The sequence below is a fragment of the Mytilus edulis genome, chromosome 4, assembly GCF_963676685.1.
Source record: "Mytilus edulis chromosome 4, xbMytEdul2.2, whole genome shotgun sequence".
Taxonomy (NCBI): domain Eukaryota; kingdom Metazoa; phylum Mollusca; class Bivalvia; order Mytilida; family Mytilidae; genus Mytilus; species Mytilus edulis.
The window spans coordinates 17,032,102-17,054,675 of record NC_092347.1 but is presented as its reverse complement, the minus strand read 5'-3'; the positions used below and the strand labels follow the sequence as shown (position 1 = coordinate 17,054,675).

General features: G+C 30.8%; 1 protein-coding gene across 2 annotated transcripts in view; it reads left to right on the top strand.

Annotated features, from left to right (window-relative positions):
- LOC139521733 (protein mono-ADP-ribosyltransferase PARP14-like) overlaps positions 1 to 22,574 on the top strand; it is a 55,757-nt gene that overhangs the window by 30,134 nt on the left and 3,049 nt on the right. For both annotated transcript variants that reach the window (XM_071315298.1, XM_071315297.1), the window contains exons 14-24: positions 9,120 to 9,341; positions 10,326 to 10,413; positions 11,151 to 11,261; positions 12,907 to 12,975; positions 13,517 to 13,696; positions 14,722 to 14,895; positions 15,682 to 15,869; positions 17,009 to 17,215; positions 18,987 to 19,203; positions 20,403 to 20,581; positions 21,529 to 21,709. In XM_071315298.1, the coding sequence (XP_071171399.1) occupies positions 9,120 to 9,341; positions 10,326 to 10,413; positions 11,151 to 11,261; positions 12,907 to 12,975; positions 13,517 to 13,696; positions 14,722 to 14,895; positions 15,682 to 15,869; positions 17,009 to 17,215; positions 18,987 to 19,203; positions 20,403 to 20,581; positions 21,529 to 21,709 (1,816 nt within the window). The remainder of the gene's footprint in view (positions 1 to 9,119; positions 9,342 to 10,325; positions 10,414 to 11,150; positions 11,262 to 12,906; positions 12,976 to 13,516; positions 13,697 to 14,721; positions 14,896 to 15,681; positions 15,870 to 17,008; positions 17,216 to 18,986; positions 19,204 to 20,402; positions 20,582 to 21,528; positions 21,710 to 22,574) is intronic.

Below are 22,574 nucleotides of genomic sequence, written 5' to 3'. Positions count from 1 at the left end.
GGGTAATAAATGACAATATTTGATATAGTTTTGTTAGAGGAAAACAAATTAGTTGACTTGCATATAATTTTCAAGAAAATGATTATAACTATGTTTCTTGAATAATTCCACATTAGGACATTTCTTTATTTCGAGTGGTAAATTATTCCATACTTTGGTTGCAGAATAATGAAAAGATTTTTTATAAAAATTTGTATTTGGTCTTGGAACAAAAAGATCATTATTAGAGACAGATCGTAAGTTGTGGCGTTGCACATCATCAATATTTAGTATTGCTAAGTAATCAGGTGTTAGCCCATTTACAATTTTATACATTAGAATTGATTGTTGGTATTTTATTCTTTTGGTAAAAGATAGCCATTTTAAAGAAGAAAACATGAAATTAGATGGAATAGAAATATCGCATTCCAGTATAATTCTTGCTACTCTTTTTTGAAGTTTTATGATTCTATCTGAATCTTTTTGTAATAAATTTCCCCAAACTGAACTACAATAGTCTATATATGGTAGAATATATGCATTATAAAATAGTTGCCTTGTGTGTATTGGCAAATATACTTTAATTTTATATAAAAGTGATACTTTAGATGAGATAATTTTACATATACGATCAACATGATCTTCCCAGCTTAAATTTTCATCAATGTCTATTCCAAGTAATTTGAAAGAATGGACATTCTCAATACATGTTTCGTTGACGGTAAAACATAATTCTGATAGTTGTTTAAGTTTTTGTTTTGAACCCAATTTCATACACTTAGTTTTTTGTGCATTGATTTTCATACTGTTATTGTTACACCAAGATTGTATAGCATTTATAGCGAACCCTATCATAGTTTTCCATAGATTCACCTGCAAGTTACCTGTCCATTTAAACTTTTGGCAGTTCTATTGTCCCATTGATCAAATTCAACAGGTAATGTTTTCTGTATAGTTTATTTGATGGACCTTTAAATTTCTTCCAAGAGAAATCTATCACTCATTGATTAATTTACCTGAGTAAAAAAAAATCTTCCAAATAAATGAAAATACACTTGTAATTATTCAATATACCCTGGTTGTTGTTTTTTATTCTTCATTCAAAACTGAGGTTTTGTTATGTTTTCATGAAAGGATGTCAATAATGTATTTATTAGGACAGAAATCAATATAATAGATGCCCAAGGTGTATGAATGTGTGTTTTTTGTTTATTTTTCAAATTCTGTAAACCAACTTATTTTCACAAATAGTTATTCATCTCAACTTATTCCTTTTATGTTGATTTCTCAGCTACGTATCTGAGTAGATTAATAATTTTCTTGCTGTTTTTATGTAAGGGAAGACCAAAAAGTAATATTTGTACAATGATTTATTTGTACTCTTATTTTATAAAATCACTGTTATTTTACTTTTGACCATACAAGAGCTGCAATATGTGATGCAGTTATAGATGGAATAACGCTTGAAAAATCTGAGAACATTTTTAAACACTGTGGATATATTCATTAAAATTATCTCCCCTGGTTATTGTTGAGTCTGACTGTTTATTTATTGTGTAGTTCTTTTGATTCATACAAAGTGCAAATTTTGCATTGGATACATTATTTACACATAAAAAATATTTTAAGAATTTCATGATTAATTTGATTAAAAAAACGCTTTAATTTTGCATCTTGAATAATTTTGAAATCTTGAAAATGACTTTGAAACTTATTTTGCAAACTAACTTAACTAAATAAAGCAATGCACACTTGGCTGAGATTCATTTTACTATCATAAATACTGAAGTATGAACAAACTAATCCCCCCTTAGACAAGCTTACCCTCCTATAGGTTATAAGGTTAATTCAATATACAAAAGTTTGATCAGAAATCCACTTTAAATTTTTGAATCAGTGTTTATATTGAAACTATAAAAAATGTATTATTGATATTGAATAAATACAATGCCACATGCAGTTTTGCAGGAGTTCTTATTTATTATTTGTACATGTATTTTTTTTATCATTGACAGTTCAATTTTTTGTTCAGGTAAATTAATCAATGAGTGATATATTTCTCTTGGAAGAAATTTAAAGGTCCATCAAATAAACTATACAGAAAACATTACCTGTTGTATTTGTTCAATGGGACAATAGAACTTACAAAAGTTTAAATGGACAGGTAACTTGCAGGTGAATCTATGGAAAACTATGATAGGGTTCACTATAAATCATTTTGCAATATGCTGTTTATTTTTTCAATGTTTTTATCATGAAAATGCAATGTTGAATCATCAGCATATAAATCCATATTGGATTGTTTAACATGAAGTGGTAAATCATTTATATATATTAAAAATAACAGCGGACCTAAAATAGAACCTTGAGGCACTCCATACTTTACAAACGATTTATCAGATTTAATGTTAGCGTATTGGACTTCTTGTTGTCTGTCAGACAAATATGATTTTATCCAATCTATTATATGTTTTCCAATATGATAAAATTTTAACTTTTCTAGAAGTATGGCATGGTTAATAAGGTCAAAAGCCTTACTGAAATCTAAAAACACTGTACCAACTATTTCTCCATTATCTAAATATTTTAACCATTCGTCAATTAGTTTAGTTAGCGCTGTTTGGCAGGAATGACCTTGTCTGAAACCTGACTGGGCGATATGTAACAATTTTTTATTGTTAAGGAATTCATATAACTGTGTACATACATGTCTTTCGAAAATTTTAGATATGGTATTCAAAATAGAAATTGGACGATAATTTGAGGGAATATCTCTTGGTCCTCCTTTATGTATAGCAGTTACTCTTGCAAGTTTTAATTTTTGCGGAAAACGATTTGAAGTTATACTTTTGTTTATTAAAAAAGTTAATGATGGGGATATTATTTCTGCACTTAACTTTAAAAATTTGGGACCTATTCCATCTAAACCTGCGGATTTATTAATATTAAGATGTTTTAGTTGAGAACACACCTCTCCAATGGAAATGAGTTTTAAATGAAAATTTTCAGTTTTCTTTAATTTTTCACTAGTAAAATTTTGTAGCATAGAAAAATCCATATCTGAAGTATTATTTCCAATAAGTTTTTCAGCTACGGATGAAAAATGAACATTAAGAGTATTTACAATATCTTGGTTGTTATAAACCGTTTGATTTTCATACTGCATTTTAGGTGGAAAAATATTATCCTCTTTTGGATTTAACTCTTTAATATGATTCCAAAGTTCTTTACTATTTTTGGAACTAGTTATGGCGTTTTGGTAATATTCCTTTTTTGCATTAAATATTAACGACGTTGTTTTATTACGCCACTTTTTAAAGTTTATCCAATCTTTTTTTGAATGATACATATTCCTATATTGAATGGAGTTTTTAATTTCTTCATTAAACCATTCGGCTTGTTTAAATGTTTTTACTCTTTTAGTTTTCATTGGTGCATGCTTGTTTATAACTTGATTAAAAAGTTCATACCATTTGTCGACAGCAATATCAATATCATCTTCCATTTCAACAATATGAAAAGGGGTTTGATGTAAGTCTGTACAAAAGGCATCTTCGTTAAATTTTTTGAAACACCTATACTTTATTTCGATATGATTTTCTTTTTTTATCTTTATATTGATTTTTCTATTTAAGCATATAGGATAGTGGTCACTTAAAGCATATGAAGGTACATGACAATGGACAATATTTTCAGGATTAGTAGTGTAAATATGATCAATTAGAGTTTCAGATTTGTCACAAATACGTGTTGCAGTGGAAATTTGTTGTTGAAGATTAAAATTGTGTATGAAATTGATCCATTTTTTATTCTCAATTTTAATCAAGTCAATATTAAAGTCCCCCATTAAAATTATCTCTTTGTTTTCTGAAAGAGCTGCATTAAATTCTTCCTCAAAAAGATCTATCCAGGACTGAGGGGAATTTGGTGGTCTATAAATAGTACAAATGAAGAAAGGTTTAGATTTTGGAAATTCTACCTCTAACCATAAAGTTTCTAATGTATTAATGGATAAATCAGATCGATTTTTAACTGCAATAGAATCTTTTACATAAACCAATAGGCCACCACCATCCTTACACTGGCGATCTTTTCTGAAAATTTTGTATCCCGGCACTTTACATTGTTCATTGTTAATGTCAGGTTTTAAGAATGTTTCAACTAATCCAAATAAATCTAAATATTTGTTGTTTATAGTAATTATATTTTTTAACTCGTCAAATTTAGATAAAATATGTCTAACATTAAGGCATACCGCATTGAAACCTTTACACTTTAGATTAAGACAGTTTTTTTGATAATGTTTGTTTCTATTACAATTAGGTTTTGAGCTGAGGCTATTAGCATATTTACCATTTTCTGATTTTTGACAATTTTCTGTAGAACTTTGGTTTTTAAAATTCTCAGCTACAGACATACATTTTTGAGTACATATACATTTTGATGTATTACAATTTGGACATAAATTAAGAAGTATATCGAAATTGTTATGAAGTAGTAATGATTTACTATGATTTGATACTTTGTCTACAAATTGAAATACATCAGATTTATCCTAAAGTGTGTGACAGTCTTTACAATGATGACCATAAAAGCCACAATTAAAGCAGATACCATTGAATGTCTTTGCAATGGTTTGTCTTTTACCATGCTGTTCATTACTTTCATTATTGGACTGAGAAATAGTTGTTTGGTTGAAAATGTTTACAACTTTGTTTATGTTTCTAAGTAAAAGAATTGTACCCTGATTAGTGAGGTGTATTCCATCACGGTGGTAGTAAGAAGAAACGAGATCGCCGCCTCTGGAGACAAATGCATCTGTTTGTTTGATGATTTTTAACTTATGTTCAGTAGAAACTCTGTGTAATATTGCATTATAAATTTCTGTATCAACATTCCGTCTTGGACAAATCTCAGATACAGCAATGTTTATGCCTGGGTTTATCGATTTGACAGTTTTTATCATATCATCATATTTTTCTTTGAAAGCTTCTGGATGTATCCTTGACGAGGCATCATTCCCACCAACAACTAAAATAATACTTTTGTAATGTTGTATATTAGATTTTTTAATCTTTTCTGTTAATGTTGGTACTGTTGCGCCTCTATTTGTTCGTATGTGAACATCTTTTCCAACTTTGTTTGCATCGATGCCTTTAATTATGGAACTTCCTATTATCAATGTTTTTTCTTTCCGTTCGTCTGGAAATATTTGAGAGTTTCTTATTGTTGTATGTGATTGATCTATATATGTCTTTGATGTATTGGCTGTGTTGCTGTTAACACTACGATAATCTATATTTTCATTTGATTTTTCCACTTCAAAGTTTTTGGCGTTGTACTGTGTACGGCTTGGTAAATCTTTTACTCTATCGGCGAGGCTTTGTATTTTGTTATGAACGTGACTAAAATTTTTGTCCTGGTCAACTTTAACCAACTTGACACTGTTTTCAATGTCATATAAATGTTGTGTCTGGTGTTCGTCAATAGTACACATTTTTTTTGAAAAAGCGGTAATCCTATCGTTGACTTGATCGATCTTATTTTGGAAATCTTGTTTGTCTTCTATACATTGTTTGTCTATTGATTTAACGAGTTCAAATAAACTGTCGGTTTTATCTAATAGTTGATGTAAAAGTGATTTGACAGAATTTTCATCTTGTGTGATATTTTCACGTGCATGTAACAATTCATTAACATTCTGTAATGGTTGGCGTACTGTATCGGAATGAATTTCTTTTATATCTTCTTTCTTTTTTATGTTACTGTTATCTTTGGTTGATATCTCAGAATTTTCTTCATTGATATTCTTATTTTCCGTGTTTGAACATGTATTAGATGTACATGTAATAGACATAATAGATTTAGCTTGCGAATGTTCAATGTTTTCACATGATTTTTCATTTGTCTTGGTTGAATTTGAATGATTTTCATGTTCCGGAAAGTTTACAGAAATCATGTCATAAATGCATTTATTAAGCATATTCAGATCAACTGGGTTTCCATTGATTTGATAGTTTTTCATACAGTTAAGTACTTCTGGAAGATGATCATTGATGAACACAAGTAACTTTTTTCCATTTACTAGTAAGGACGAAGTTGTATGGTACATATTTATAGAAAAACAACTAAGTTTTATATTTCGGCCTCGTGTATCAAATCCTTCACATTTTATTTTATATTGATCTTCAACATTGACAGTTTCTGATTTGTCAAATACCTTTTTGTATATGATGTTTCCTTCATTTTCTTTTCTTTTGTTATCATAAAAAGTATTTAGTGCCCATCTAAATGATTCATAGCAGCTAGCGCTTAACCATATTCTAAGTCCACCGCCTGTTAGATTGTATCGAAAATGCTCATTTTGGGTTGCATCAAGTTTCTTTTTAAGAGATCTTTGTTTATTTAATGAATAATCTTTTGCAATAGTTTCATTTGCAATTAATGTTTGTTCACTTTGAAGAGATATGGACGTCGCCATTTTTAGAACAATAGTTGCTAACGACGCAACAATTAAAAGTTAATTTGTGACGTTCTGTTTCCTAGATACTGCAGTCCATACAAATTCAACGATGTAGAGATTTATGTTCTATTCATTTTTTTTCTATGAAAATTAGCTAAGAGTGCAATAAATGTCCTACCAGAAATAAGCGAATATATCATCCTTTCTGTTGTAACTTTTTTTCCCTGATTTATATTGTGTCTGGACACTTTTTCGTCTAAAAACTACTGCCGAGGTGAAGCCGATTTTTTTTCCAACCTTCCATTTTGCCTGACGTCACAATCATAAACCTAGTATATGAAAGGGTGAAATACACACAAATTACTGATATTTTATTATGGTTTAATGCAATTTTCATTTTTATAATTATTTGAGATAGGTTGCAGAAGGAAAGATCTGTTGTTTGAAATGGTAAAGTATGCCAACATTTCCATGCAATAACTTATGAACCTTTCAAACAATGCTTATAAAATTTGAATTGTTTTTAGTTATGACAAAATGGAGGTCAAAAGGTATAATGTTGATTTTCACTTTTACAGTTGTGGAGTTATGGTTCTTGATAGTTTAAAAAGGGCATTTGATGTCTTTTTTGTGCTCCAACTAATGAAATATTCAACTAGTGGGTTTCAAATATGTACAACGATGCTTTTCAAATATAAATGTGTTGTAACTGATGACAAAATGGAGGTCACATTTAATATTGATGATTTCCCTTTTACTGTTCTGGAATTAGGGTTCCTGATAGATTCTGAAATGACACTTTATATTGTTTCCTTATAATAAGTTATTAACCCTTCCACTAATAGTTTTAAAACTTTGGTATGAGTAACTTATGACAGAATACAGGTCAATTTAGTTCAAAATTGAGAATTGTTACTTTGCCCTCAGGAGTTATGGTCCCTGCCCTCAGGAGTTATGGTCCTTGATAGATTGGAAAATAGGCACAGAAGGGTCAAGTTAAACAAGCTTAAAAACACCTTTTAAATACAGAAAAATGCAGTTTCTTGTCAATTTGACAGGTTATTTTTTTGTTACCTGATGGAATGGTCAGGTATGCTCCTTTTAATATGTGACGTCATTTTTTTATTTTGGGAGGTCATCCTGATGGTTAATTAGATGGTGTCTAGTATATGAAAGGGTGAAATACACACAAATTACTGATATTTTATTATGGTTTAATGCAATTTTCATTTTTATAATTATGCCCTGCATCAGATTGTTGAGAGCAATTGTGTTTTCTGGTCTGTCTATCCTGTATCAGGTTTAGATGAGGGTTAAAATTTGAATTTAGGGTAATTTGTGGTCAAATTTACTTGAAATGAGTAAACATGTAAGTTACGAGTTGATTTTTTTTTAGTAAACATACCAAATAAGAGCTATGAATCTGATTTCACTGTTTGCAGAACATGGAAAAGTGATAGGTAAAAGGTGTGGGTAGGTTAATTTTTTTGTTTCAGTAATTCTTAAATTCAGTATCAAGCTTCTTGTGAGCCTGCATTACAGCTCACAGAACAATTTGCCTCCAGTGGTAATCACTCTAAACAGCTGCATGTGGCTATTTACCGTAAATAAGCTTTCATACCAGCAAATGCATTTTGACCGGCCCTCAAATCTAGGGCTTTCTAATTGATTGATTGCCTTGATTGCCTATACATCTGTGCACCTGCATTGTGTCATTTTATCCATCACTTTATTTGTTTGCTTCATGATATATGTTTGTAGCATAATATTGTGTATGGAATATCAAATAATGGTCATTCAGAAAATTTATGGCTTAGTGAATGATCTGAAATAAAAGATGGCTGCTAATAGAAAATATGGCTTTCCTTAGAACAATAGTGGAAATATTGGAAATCTGTTCAGAAATCACTCCACAGAATTGAGTAAAAACAAAAGAAAATTGTTACTGTGACAGCCAATCATAACAACAAAATTGATAGCAAGGGCATTTTGAATCACTTTGATAGAAAATTAAGGATATGGGGTATCTATCCATGCAGGGATTTGTACAGTGATCAAAATCCTTGATTCATGACACAAAATTAGTACAGTCAAATTGAGGGTTCCAACATGGAACACCTTACTGAAAATATGAATGTACTTCTCATAACCTACTAAATTAAATAAACATATTTCAGGCAGACTGATATCACATCTTTACAATGTAATGTTTATTTGAATCTTTTATTGATACCCATGTTATCAAAGAATGAAAGCACTTACACCTATTATCCTTTGTCTCTTATTCAAGCATACTTTTTAGATGGTGAAAAAGTTATGGTGTAAATTGTATCACAATAAATTGAAATTAGCATTTAGCATTATAGTTGTGACTTTTAAGGTTTTATGTATGTTCACATCTTTACTTGTATATTTCTTTGATAGCAGTCTCTGCATTAATTATTACAAATACATGTATGTGCTGATTTTTTTTTGTGATGTAGGTTAACCACAAAATTAAATGTTCATTGACGTAAAAATTTGCTGTATCCATACTTAAGATATGCATAATCTGCAAGTTAATTGAAATGCATATGACTTTGACAAAGCTAATTTGATCCTTTGATTATATTTTTACTTTTCAGAATTTGTAGAATTTGTTATGAACGTAAAAATGTTTTATGTATTTTTTTTACAGCAAATTTGGAAGTTTGTTTACACATGCTTAGAGACAATGAGCAAGTCCAAATTACATTCTATTGCAATCCCGGCTATGGGTACTGGTATAATTGGATATCCTCCTTGGAGAGTTGCTGCCATGATGTACAATATTGTTGACAAATTCTCTGACAATAACAAAAGCAGTAAAATCAGTGAAGTGAAGCTAGTGGTTTATCCTTCTGACACTAAAACAGTGAAGGTAACATTAACATGATTAAGCAAAGATTTATTTTTTATAATTCTGAAAACTCCCTGTTAATTATGTGAAATAACTGTGAAAAATACACTCAATCATGTTGAAATAGTTAAATTAAACAAATTGTATAAAGTTATGTATTCTTAGTGTTTTTCAGCAAATGATTTAAAAAAAGGGAAATATGATTCTCTAGTGTTAGAAAAAAGAAGAGGTTATATTTTCTGATTTAGACAAGAATGAGAATGTGGATCTCCATTTTGTTTTTCGTAATGGACTCTGTACTCCTTCAAGAATGTTATTTGAGAATTCCAAGTAAATTCATAAGGAGATTTTTTTGGTGTATACTTTTGAAATTGCAAGTAAAAATTCAGGATTTTTTGTCTCGCCTGCAATAAAAGTTGCACAATTTAGTCACAGAAAGTGAGACATATAGGGATTGCTTTATCAGTGATAGAGTCAGCAATTGTCAAGTTTTCTGCTAAAGTTTGAATAACTATAAGTATATGCCATCTTTATGACAATCATTTTGATGTCCTGCCCACTAACTGGTCCAGCGACTTTTATTTAATTGGCAATGTTGCCACCCTTTAGATTGTCTTGTTCTGAATTTTATTCAGACAGGCAAAAGAGAGGGACAAAAGATACCAGAGGGTCAGTCAAACTCATAGATTGAAAATAAACTGACAACGCCATGGCTAAAAATAAAAAGACAAACAGACAAGTAATAGTACAGAAGACACAACATAGAACACTTAAGACTAAGCAATAAACATGAACCCCACCAAAAACCGGGGGTGATCTCAGGTGCTCCAGAAGGAGAAGCAGATCCTGCTCCACATTTAAAACACATGTCTGTGTCAACAGTTTACCAATAAGTATACAAAAATTTGATTTTTTTCTAATAAATTATGAAATTCTGTGTTTTTTACTATGTTTGTATTTAAAGTTATCTTTGAATTGTAATTGTTTCTAATCTTTCGAATAAAGGCATTTGAAACAGAAGAAGTGAAAAGAATTCCAAGACCTAGCTCAGGACCAAAGAGAACAGTTAATATTTATAGAACAGACACCAGAGGTGAGAAAACTCAAAAAAATAAAAAAAATAATCTCAAAAAACATTTAGAAATACTTTTGTAAATATTAATAATTGCAAGTTCAGTGAGATACAAAATAAATATTTGGAAGACTTATATCAGTGTAACATGAAACATTGGAATACACACAAAGTTGAAACTGTAGTAGAAGATACATAGTATTTTGTCTTAATCATTCAGATAACAAATCATTGACTTTGATGAAATTTTCCTTAGTAATTATCTGAATGACACAAAGTGATCTGCAATCATATGGATTGGTTCTCTTGATTTTATAGTAGATTTTAACCAAAGGCAGATATACTGGTCTGTTTATTGTCCTACCTTGATGACATTATTTTTATATGCCCATGTAAATATGCTGTGCTTGGAAAAATTGAGATGAAGATACATTTTTGAATATGATTTTAAAATTTGTTTCCTGGTTCCAAAGTTTGATTTTGACCTGTGTCATCAACAGCAAAAGTATTGGTGTCAAACTTACAGAAATTCTATCCTTTGCCAGTGCTAGAAAACTGACATTTCTACAAAGGCCCAGCTTGCACAAATATCTTTTTGTCTTGAAATTAGACAAAATTGATACACAGGTACAACCTATAATATGCTATTCAATAAAGTTGACTAAAAAGCCTTCTAAATACATGTTTGATAACCTTCTTATATGGCCTTTGAACTATACTATCCATTGCTCCTAAGTTGTGCATTACTATTATTTCAGAATTTCTGATTGGAGATGATTTGAAATTCAGTGTAGAGCAGGGAAATATTCTTGACAAGAAATGTGATGCTATTGTTAACAGTACCAATGTTGATTTGGATTTGTCGAAAGGTAAAGTGGTCAGCTGGCTTCTTAATTTATTTCTAGTCAGTAACGTATATATGTCACATTTAATGGTGTCTTGTAACTCAAAGATTATTATTTGCAGATAAAATTGAGAATGGAAATGGGGAATGTGCCTAAGAGACAACAACCCGACCATATAAAAAAAAACCAAAAAAAAAACAACACAACAGCAGAAGGTTACCAACAGGTCTTCAATGTAGCGAGAAATTCCCGCACCCAGAAGCGTCCTTCAGCTGGCCCCTAAACAAATATATACTAGTTCAGTGATAATGAACGCCATACTAATTTCCAAATTGTACACAAGAAACTAAAATGAAAATAAAACAAGACTAACAAAGGCCAGAGGCTCCCGACTTTGGACAGGCGCAAAAATGCGGCGAGGTTAAACATGTTTGTGAGATCTCAACCCTCCCCCTATACCTCTAGCCAATGTAGAAAAGTAAACGCATAACAATACGCACATTAAAATTCAGTCCAAGAGAAGTCTTAGTCTGATGTCAGAAGATGTAACCAAAGAAAATAAACAAAATGACAATAATACATAAATAACAACAGACTACTAGCAGTTAACTGACATGCCAGCTCCAGACTTCAATTAAACTGACTGAAAGATTATGATAGATTATGATTAGATATATACTATTTAAATAATTTCACATATACAATTGTTCATACTAATGGCATAACAAACATAACAATCAAAATTTTCAACACATAAAGTTTCATGTCCTTTTCAACTTTTGAGTGAATGTGAAGATCCCTTTGTAATTACTTTTCCCCCTTATTATAGTCAAACACTGGTTGGATTTCTGACTATGCTTTAGAAAATAGTGGGGTTAAATTGGTTTTTGTCTTCCCATTGTAGATTGTCAAAATATATCTATGATGATCAAATGGCTGTGGCTGTGGCATTGGCATTAATTCTTTGTATTTAACGTTATATTTCTAAATGTAGCAGAATTTAAATTTTAATGCTTCAAACCTAACATACAGATACCTTATGTAATAAAGATCATATTTGACATATATGACCCTTATCCTTGCAACAACTGCAAAAGAACTGTTGCTTTATCATGTGTCAGAATTGTTCACTTATTGTGAGTGATATATAGGATAACATTTGGTATAAGGTATTTTTGCAAGGTCTTCATATCTGTTATAGACATGGTTCACCTGACCCATAATGGCCCCATTTCATAAATCAGTGATAAAAGTTAAGTTTTTGTGGTCAAGTCTATTTCTCAGTTACTATAAACAGTAGGGCAGCTTAGATTGGTTTATGCAATGGTGTTTGACTGACAGTTTGGGATATGAAATGATTGAAAAGTGTACATGCTCATCTGATCTTGACCTCATTTCAAGGAGTCGAAGTTCAGTTTTTGAGGCTAGGTTCATATGTCAGATACTATATAAAGCAAAAAATCAGCTATATTTGCATAGGAAAGAATGTAAAGTGTTCATATTCCTTGATAGGTTTCATATAACATTGACCTTGACATCATTTTTATGGTTATATGATACTAAAAGGATCTACATTTAAGTTAGAAGTTGGAACTAAAAAATATGCATGTACTAATTGATATGACCTATTGAGTCAGTAATAGTGATCATTAAACTGAATTATTCACAGGTGCAGTAGCCCAAGCGTTGAAAGCTCAGTGTGACAAGAAGAAACTTGATGAAGAATGCACAAAGAAAAGTAAGTTGGAAAATTAAAGACCTTCTAAATTAAGGATGTTTGCTACTCTCATTCAAATTAACAAGCTTTTTAAAAGACTGTAAAAATTGATAGTATATAAATAAAGGAACAAAAAACCAGCAAAAAATACAGGGTCTGTGTGCTTGTTTTTCAAAAAAATCAAAAATGCTTTTTAAACAATATGAAATTTGAAAATTATGAAAAGAAAAGTAAGGATTAGCAGGCAAAATTTCTATTGGCACCACACAAATACAGCTAGAGGATTCCAAATATCTGACAGAGTCAAAAACAAGAGTAGCAGGAATTAAAGATCAATGAAGTTTTTTTTTAAATGAATTATTGAATTTACATATCATATTGAATACTGTAAAAGATAGAATGAAATTGAAAACATCAAAATGATAAGCAAACAACACCTACACACTACATAGAGTATGAAATATTCAATGCAAAGGGTTTGAGATATTGCTGTTAGATGTGAGCTGTTGTCCTTAATTATATATAAAATTTGATTTTTTGTTCACTCATGTATTTTTTATAGGAGAAAATATGAAGAAACACAAGATTACATCAACAAGTGGCTGTGGGCTCCCAGTACAGTTTATTTTTCATATAACATATCAGTCTACTTCTGCACAATGGAAGAAAATGATTGGAAAGGCAATGAAGAAAGCTGAAGATAAGAAATTAAAGACTTTGTCACTTCCTGCTCTTGGCACAGGTAAAGTTGAAAAAACTTTAAAAAAAATTATTTAGTATAAATCAACTTTTTGGCTAACCCGGCCAAAAGTGCTAGGACGATACATTGCCATCACTTGGCATTAGTTGTCTGGTCTCATCCCTTAAATTTTACAAAAATGTTATCTTCTGGAACCACTGGATCAATAAGAATCAAACATGGCCACAACCGTTCTTGTGGTATTCAGATTAAGAGAATATATTCAATGAGCCCACCAGTCTACTACTACGGAATAGAACATAGGGGTATTGAAAACCATTATAAATAGGGAAAAACTGAGAGGACATCAATGTTCATAAAATTATAGTATCCTATCATACTTATACATGAAGATATGAAAGACCATTTCAGAATATTTAACTGAAAGTAGATGCAATACCACAACAATATTTGTATGCGTTGTAATTGGAAGAAAATTTGATAGGAGTAAACTAATTCTGATACTTAGGAGCTAAACAGATAGTCCTTTAGATTTTATTGAGTTTTTGACTGAGTCTACAGTATTAACCAGGAGGATGAGTGTTAACATATTGTCCACATCAATGTCTGTGGTGCCTAGCTCTGAATTTCAGCAGTACTTTAGGAGAGTGTCATCAGACTAGTCATACATTGGACTTAAATTAGAGATATTGAAATGTAGAAGTGTAATGTATTTCTAGAAAACACTGTTTAACAAGTCAAACATTGTTGATACTACAAGAAAATCTATTTATGATTAATGGGCTAGTTATAGTCCACATTTAGATTAATGTTCTACAAAAAACAGCGCTCACTAGCAGAAATACTGAATGGTGGTATCATGTTATAATGTTGAAAAAATACCATCAGAAGAAGTCAATTTAACTACCATATGACATATTTTGCACATTAAAGAAAAAAATCAGTGGTGTGTAAAAAGAACATTTGCAAAAATTAGATTGAAGGGGTACTTTGGTATCATTTGTTATTTTGACATAAAATGTTTTTATTCATATAAATAATTTGACTCTTTGTTTACATTCCATCAGGTGGCAATGCTACAGACCCTCAATTGATGGGTCAGACTATAGTAGAAGGTCTCAGGGAATATTTGGAAAACAATGATTTACAAACATTAACACATGTATATCTTGTAATATTTCAACCTGATATGGTGACAACAATGTTACAAGGTATAGGCCAAGCATCACAAACAGTTCCAGGTATGTTTTAGGTTATTCTTATGTATTTAAGTTTAAAAGACTAAAAAATTAATATCAGGAAAAGTATTATATTCTGTTGTTTCATATTGTATTTTTCCTGTAGTCTCATAAAATAAATGTAATTTCTGTGGTTAAAGAAGTGCGTTTTTAAAATTATTTTGTAGTTGTTTTCTGTAAAAACTTCGTTTTATTTCTTATGTTGATGGACAGAACACCCACTGGTCACCAATGGCAGAATTACTAAACATCTTATTTTTTCATTTCCATATGTTTTTTTAAAATTATTATAACCACAATGAAAGCTTTTATCATCTATGCATTTGAAAATAATGTCTTTATTCTGACAAATTACAAGCATCACAGATATAGTATGTCATTAAATAAAGATGTTTTAGTTTATTTTTAATGCAAATTTCTATGTAAAAGTAATCTATATTAGAATTGATCTTCTTTTTATGAAGAATGATTGATTCTTGTCTTGAAATCAGAAAATGTATGATGTACACTTTTTAAGGGAGTTTTTTTTTGGGGGAAGGGTATGAAAAGTGTATGGATGAACCCTTAATCAGTTTTATCTTTTTGTTAAGAGATGTAAGTTTTAGTTTAATGCAACAGAGAGGTCATGATTAATGTAAAGCACATAATTCTGACAGTTTAATCTATGACCTATATAAAAATTGATAAAAAAACAAAATAGAGTATTATCAGGCACGCAAGTAAAAGACTGATAAAAGCTAATGATAGAAATATGTAAATTAGAAAAACCCACTTCTTTATTTATTTAAGCTGCGGGTCCAGTTGGTAAATTTGTTGTGATGCAAGATGACCCAAAAGGCACCGATACTGTAAGATTTTTCATATATGGAGAAACGAATACTCATAGGGTCAAACAGAAGTTGATGAAAGCAATAGAATCAGAGTATGAAAAGAAAGAAATGCATGATTCCGTTATCAAAGAGTTAACAGCCAATGAGGTAGTTATGTAGTGATTAATATAAGTAAAAAATGTTATGTGTAATAAAATAATACAAGTTTGATAAAAGAGTTTGAAGCATGTTATGCTTAGTTGTAGGAAAAAATGTCTTCCAAACAGTCCTAATGACCCTTTCCTCTAGTTTTTGCATTCCAAAGGTGTCTGGTAATTTTCATGAATGTAAATAAAGATATATCTAAGAAAGGGAAACACATTATTTTGGAAAGTCATTTATATAGATTGTAAACTGTACATGCCCAAGCACAGCCTCTAACACTACTATTTGAGTTAAATCTGGTTAAAAGCCTAAATCCATTTTTAGACTTTTGTTTTGTATGCCATAGTATTTTAGTTTATAGCGTAGACATTGGTGAAGAACTTTACCAAAAACTAATTGACAAAATCCATTATGATAAGATCTGTTTGAATATTCTTGTTGTTATTGTACATGTGTTATTCTTGTATGGATTGGATGAGTTGTGACTTGCATGATCTCCATATTTGGAAACCATGTTGAAGGTCATAAGAATTTTGTTTGTTTGTTTCTAAATAGTTCATGATGTCATCAGTATGTTCCAATATTTTGCAGCAGAAACATGTTTTTAAAGAGATGAGTCTATAATTTGCAGCTTTTTAACATTCGCTCTTTTTACACACACATTTTGTGCTATTTGCTTGTTTCCAGTCTTTTGGTCTTTGGCCAGGTTCTAATAAATTGATAAAAATGTGTGTTAAGATTGATGCTGTCTGTGTTCTTAGTTCTTTAAACCCTACTACTGATTTTATTTATTTAGACCAGTGGCTTTGTGCGGATTTAAACTAAGAATTTTTTTTGTAAACTTGTTGCCATCACTTAGGCCACACTTAAAAATATTTTGGTTTGCCCAAACCCAACCCAAACATTGAGACAGTGGGTAGGTAGGTAGGCATTTTTTTTTTGGCAAAGAGAAATTTAAGTATCAGATGTTTATTAGTCTTCATGTCTATCTGAAGAAAAAAAAAATATTTTCACATCTGACAGTAAAATATAAGATTGTGATCATGAGTAGGCAGCTATTTTCTGGGTAGGTAGGGTTAGGGCAAACAAACCTATTCTTTTTTATGGCCTTAATAAAATATAGTTTTTATATCTTTTTGTAGGAAGCAGCAATCCATAGTGTTAAGAAAGATCATCCTATTAAGATATTTATAAATAAAAAAACAAGTCAGCTAGTTTTAGAGGGACTTAAGTCTCACATAATAGATGCTTTAAGTGAAATCTATCGTTGGCTGAGTAAATTTAGACATAGACGGTGGTGTGAAGAGGAAGCCAAAATCATTAATGAACAAGTTCAATGGTTTATCAAAGTAAGTATAAACAATATTTGTAAAAAAAATAAATTTTTATGGCCCCCCTACAAAGTTGTCGGTGCCATATAGTTTTACCCTTGTCTGTTATTCCGTCATTCCGTAGTTCCAAAATTCCGTCATTCCGCAACAAACCATTATACAGAGTTTTTTTCTAAACTCTTAGATATTGGGCTGATTTTTGGTATGTGAGTTAACCATGATGAGTTACAGATCAGGTTTAAGTTTGGTTCGGCTCTGCTAATTTTTGCCGAAATTACGGGCTTTGGACTTCGATAAATTGTTGAAAATCAGTTATATGAAGTTTTTTTCAAAACGCCTTCAGATATTGGGCTGGTTGTTGGTATGTGAGTTAACCATGATGAGTTACAGATCAAGTTTAAGTTTGGTTCAGCTCCACTAATTTTTGCAGAAATTACGGGGTTTGGACTTTGATAAATTGTTGAAAATCACAGTTATACGGACTTTATTTCTATACGCCTCCAGATTTTGAGCTGATGCTAATTGATATATGAGACTACTATCATGTTTGTGTCCACATGTGTTATTAAATCTGCAGATTTTTCAACTTTTTGAGACCGGTCATTTGTGTCGATTTGGCACATCTAGTTTTTTAAATATATTTGTAGGACTAAACACTTTAAAGCAGATTCCTAATCTATGGCAAATGTGATGTTACCAACCTCAAACAAATCAAATATATGGCAGATTTTTGTTTTCTCTAAATCTATCACAAATCTTTAAATTGCGTTATTTTCTGGGAAAAGAGAAAGATATAACGTCACAATTGAATAATGCCATATTATACATCATCGCCACCGCTATCAATGGGGGAACCCATAGATTTTAACACCATTCCAGATGAAGTTATTTCCCTCGACAATATTTGTTGCAGATGGTTTACAGGAAGATGTGACCTATTATGCAGAAAATGGAAAAAATGTACTGTACTGGTCCAAGCCCACGATTAAAAAGAGCACTGATGTTTTCAGTACCATATACTTTAGAATAGGAGTTATAATAAATATTTTACTGTCTACTGCTGACAAAGTTGTTCCTTCTCTTTTACAGATTTTTTTGCCCCATTAATGGGTATTATGTTTTCTGGTCTGTTCGTCCTTTCGTCTATCCGTTCGTTCGTCCGTCTGCTCGTTCGTTCGTCTGTCCCGCTTCAGGTTAAAGTTTTTGGTCGAGGTAGTTTTTGATGAAGTTGAAGTCCAATCAACTTGAAACTTAGAACACATGTTCCCTATGATCATGATGATATGATCTTTCTAATTTTAATGCCAAATATGAGATTTTTCCCCATTTTTACGGTCCACTGACCATAGAAAATTATAGTTTTTGGTTGAGGTATTTTTGATGAAGTTGAAGTACAATCAACTTCAAACTTATTACACATTCTCTCTATGATATGATCTTTCTAATGTTAATGCTAAATTAGAGATTTTTCACCATTTTTCAGTCCACTGAATATAGAAAATGATAGTGTGGATGGGGCATCCATGAACTTTGGAGTACTTGGGACACATTCTTGTTGTTGATTCCAAATCTATGGCAAATTTTGTGCATATGGAAAAACATGCTGTACATATGACCAATGACTAGTCTTAAACAAATGGAAATGTATGGTGGCATATATCTATAAACATTTGAGAAATAACTTTTCATCTAGATTATTTTTCTTGACTAAAATCGTCTCACTGAAGGACATTTAATGAGAAAATTGAAGAGGATGATTGAAATAATATTTTGATGAATTTCTTTGTAGGAAATAGACCAACAAACAGGAAAACAATTTCTTACACCATATCCTGATTTGATAAATATGCATCTTGAAAATGCACATCGTGGTACTTCTGGAAGATCTGATGTTGACTTTGAAGCTTCTGGTGTTAAATATATAATTGATTTGAATACTATGAAGGAATATCCAGTAAATGATCCAACTGACACAGAAGAAGTTATCAGAAGAGAAAAATTAAAAGGTATTTATTCTAATAAGAGATGCTGTCATGTTGTTTATGAAGATGTGTGTATATATCATTACATTTACATTCACGAATAGAAGATGTTTTGAAACATATATATGCCAATGAGACATCAAGAAAAGAGAATAAAGGGTTTAAAACTTAAAATATCATTATGGTCTTCACCAATGGACAATTTAAGTACATATGCAACCTTGTCAAGCTATACATTCCCCCTATTTAGACATCAGAAGACTTTTGGTTTCTGGACAATAACTTTAGTTTAAGGTGGTACCTAACACAACAGGGAGATAACTCTGTAAAGTCATCTAAACGTTTTAATTATGTTGTGTTGTAAAAGGAATATTAAGCTTCTCAATGATCAAAATTGGTGTTTGTCAAACTGCTATATAACCAGTGTAATTTTTCTGACAAAACGGTTGGTTCAAAATTTTTGAAATAATTATATTTTTGTTAATTAAAGGGTCAAAGTACATCTTTGACAAAATTTTATGAAAATTAAACGATCCAAATTATTTTTAGTGAAAGTGTTGGGTACCACCTTAAGTGTATGGAACACTATGAAATTTAAACAAAAGGTCCAAGGTTGGGATTGTTTTTCCAGGTGATGGTCCCAACCGTTTAGGAATTAAGATCACAAAAGGTGTCCAAAAACAAACATTTTTCTAGTTCAGAACAATAACTTTGTGTATTTTTATTTTGATTGCTTTGAAATTGTACCACAAGGCTCAATACTGGCTTTAAATAAAGAGTTTAGAGGGTCTATAATTTTTCCTCATGATGTAAGTATAAATTGTCAATTTTTCAAAGCAAAATGTTTGGTTCACATTGAATTTGGTAATTCTTTATATTTGTATTTTGTCTGAAAACAGATTTACTTAGTATAGAGCATCATCACAGTGTAACAGTGTATTGCACAAAAGCAAGAAATCTCAAATTGAATATAAATTCAAATCATATAACCAATTTCAAGTTCTTTTTTTCCTTTTATTCTGTGTCAGAAACCAAATAATGTGTCCAATATTTATTACAATTCAAATTCAGATCTGTATCAAGCTTGAATATTGAGTCCATTTTAGCCCTAACTGTTCATGGTTGGACCTCTGCAGTCATATCAAGCTGTGCTCGGCGAAACAGTTTATTTAATTTGAACTAATTCTATATTGCATAGTGATTATTTATTTTTCTTGAATTAGGTGCAGACATATTTAGTCTTCCTTCTGAATGGGATGATAATAATGATCAGAATTTGAAGGTTATAACTCTGTTGAACAGCTCACAAGAATTTATGGATGTGGTAAAACTGTTTAAGACATCAGTATTCAATGGGCAATACAAAACTCAGTTTAATGCTTCAACTTTCAAAGTAACAACAGTAAGTTTTATATATGAGACTTTTTCATAACATGATATAAGCTATCATACTAACCTGAATCCTTTCCTTGCTATGGAGAATTGATTTTGATAGATATATTTTTGCCATGTGCTCTTTCTATTTTGATATCAATTTGCAGTAGTTTTGCTTATATAAGAAGAAGATGTGGTATGATTGCTAATGAGGCAACTCTCCACTATTGACCAAATGACACAGAAATTAACAACTATATGTCACCATACAGCTTTCAACAATGAGAAAAACCAGATATCCTTCATAGTTAGCTATTAAAGACCATGAAATGACAAATGTAGAACAATTGAAACGAGAATACTAACATTGCCTACTTTATGTACAAAATAATGAATGAAAAACAAATATTTAAGACAGCAACAAATGACAACCACAGCATAACAAGTTCCTGACTTGGGACAGGCACTTGCCTAATAGGGTGGGGTTAACTTAGTTAGAAGATGTCAATCCCTACCTCACCTGGGACAGTGGTGCAGCATCTCAACTTCAGACAAATTAAGAATGTGGTGAGTTAAATTACAGTATTTGAAGGCACCAACCCTCTTTCATTTTATGCAAACCTTGACAAGAGGGCTGATTTTTGCTATTTCATTATATAACAAAAACACTTTATGGAGTACTGCAGTTGTCAAAAATGCCCACCAAAATACATAGTTCTTGGATTTTAATAAAACATTAATCAAGTACACATCCTTAATTAACTTGTGTCAATTTTTTAAAACTAACAAATTTTGAAGGTTTGTATACATCAGTCTCTTTGCCTCACATAAAAAAGAAAAACCTTTGCTGACAGGATAGTTTTCTCTATTTGACAGAAGTCTTGTATAAATTAAGATTTTTTACTTAAAATAAAGTTATATTCCATTTTAAATGCTGACGATTTAAGAATTCAAAGAGTTGTTATTTAATTTCAGATTGAAAGAATTCAGAATATATCTTTGTACCAGATGTACGCAGCAAAAAGAAAGCTTATAAAAGATCAGAACCAGAATTCAAATGTTGTGGCTGAACAACAACTCTGGCATGGAACTGGGAGTGATGCAGTACCAAGTATAATAATGTATGGTTATAACAGAAGTTATTGTGGTAAAAATGGTAAGTATAAAGATGGAGTGTTAATCTACAGAAGTTATTGTGAGCTTTTATATTTCAGGAATTACCTGCATTGAACTTTCATAATTAAGGGGAGAACTATCTACATTGTCAGGAGACTACATATTGGAGTTACTAATATTTTTCATCTTTGTCTTTTATTTTGAAAACTTATAGATAGAGGAAAGATCTTAAAACAAGTTAGTTTTGCATTTTCGATATTGTCAGTTCACCCATTAGTAAAGTTATTGCCCTACAATGACAATTTTTACCAATTTTCTTTGCTTTTTGACTTATATGATGAACTTTATACTAGAAAAATAGAAACTTTTTAATAACTAAATTAATCAGCAAGGCAAAATCCTCAAACAAATCGTATGTTGCCGATATAGTAAGTTAACTGTCCACTCCTCAAATGAGTAATTGCCCTTTAATGATTTAAAAAAATTATATAAAAATTTATAAAAATAGAGATAAACTAAACAGACATAAGGTAGCAATAAACAGTTAGGAAAAAATACTAAAATTTGCCTTTATGAATTTTACCATCCCCTTTTCATTGCTTTCTTGCAATATCAAGCTTACTGTTTGTGTCATATATGGGCATATGTATGTAATCAGAACCTTCCATAGATTTTATTTCCAGTATATAAAATGGCAAAATATAATTTCTTTTTGGTGTATCCATGGCAACAATCTGCATTTATTTGTTATAAAATATTGCAAAAAGGGGGGGAAAGATGTCACATATTCCCCCAAAATTTGGCTAAAAGTAGAATTTCAATCGCTTGAAGTAATACCTTTTCTGAAACTGTGTACCTATATCATTCAGCAAATCCAAAGAAAATCATATGTCTTTCATCTCTTT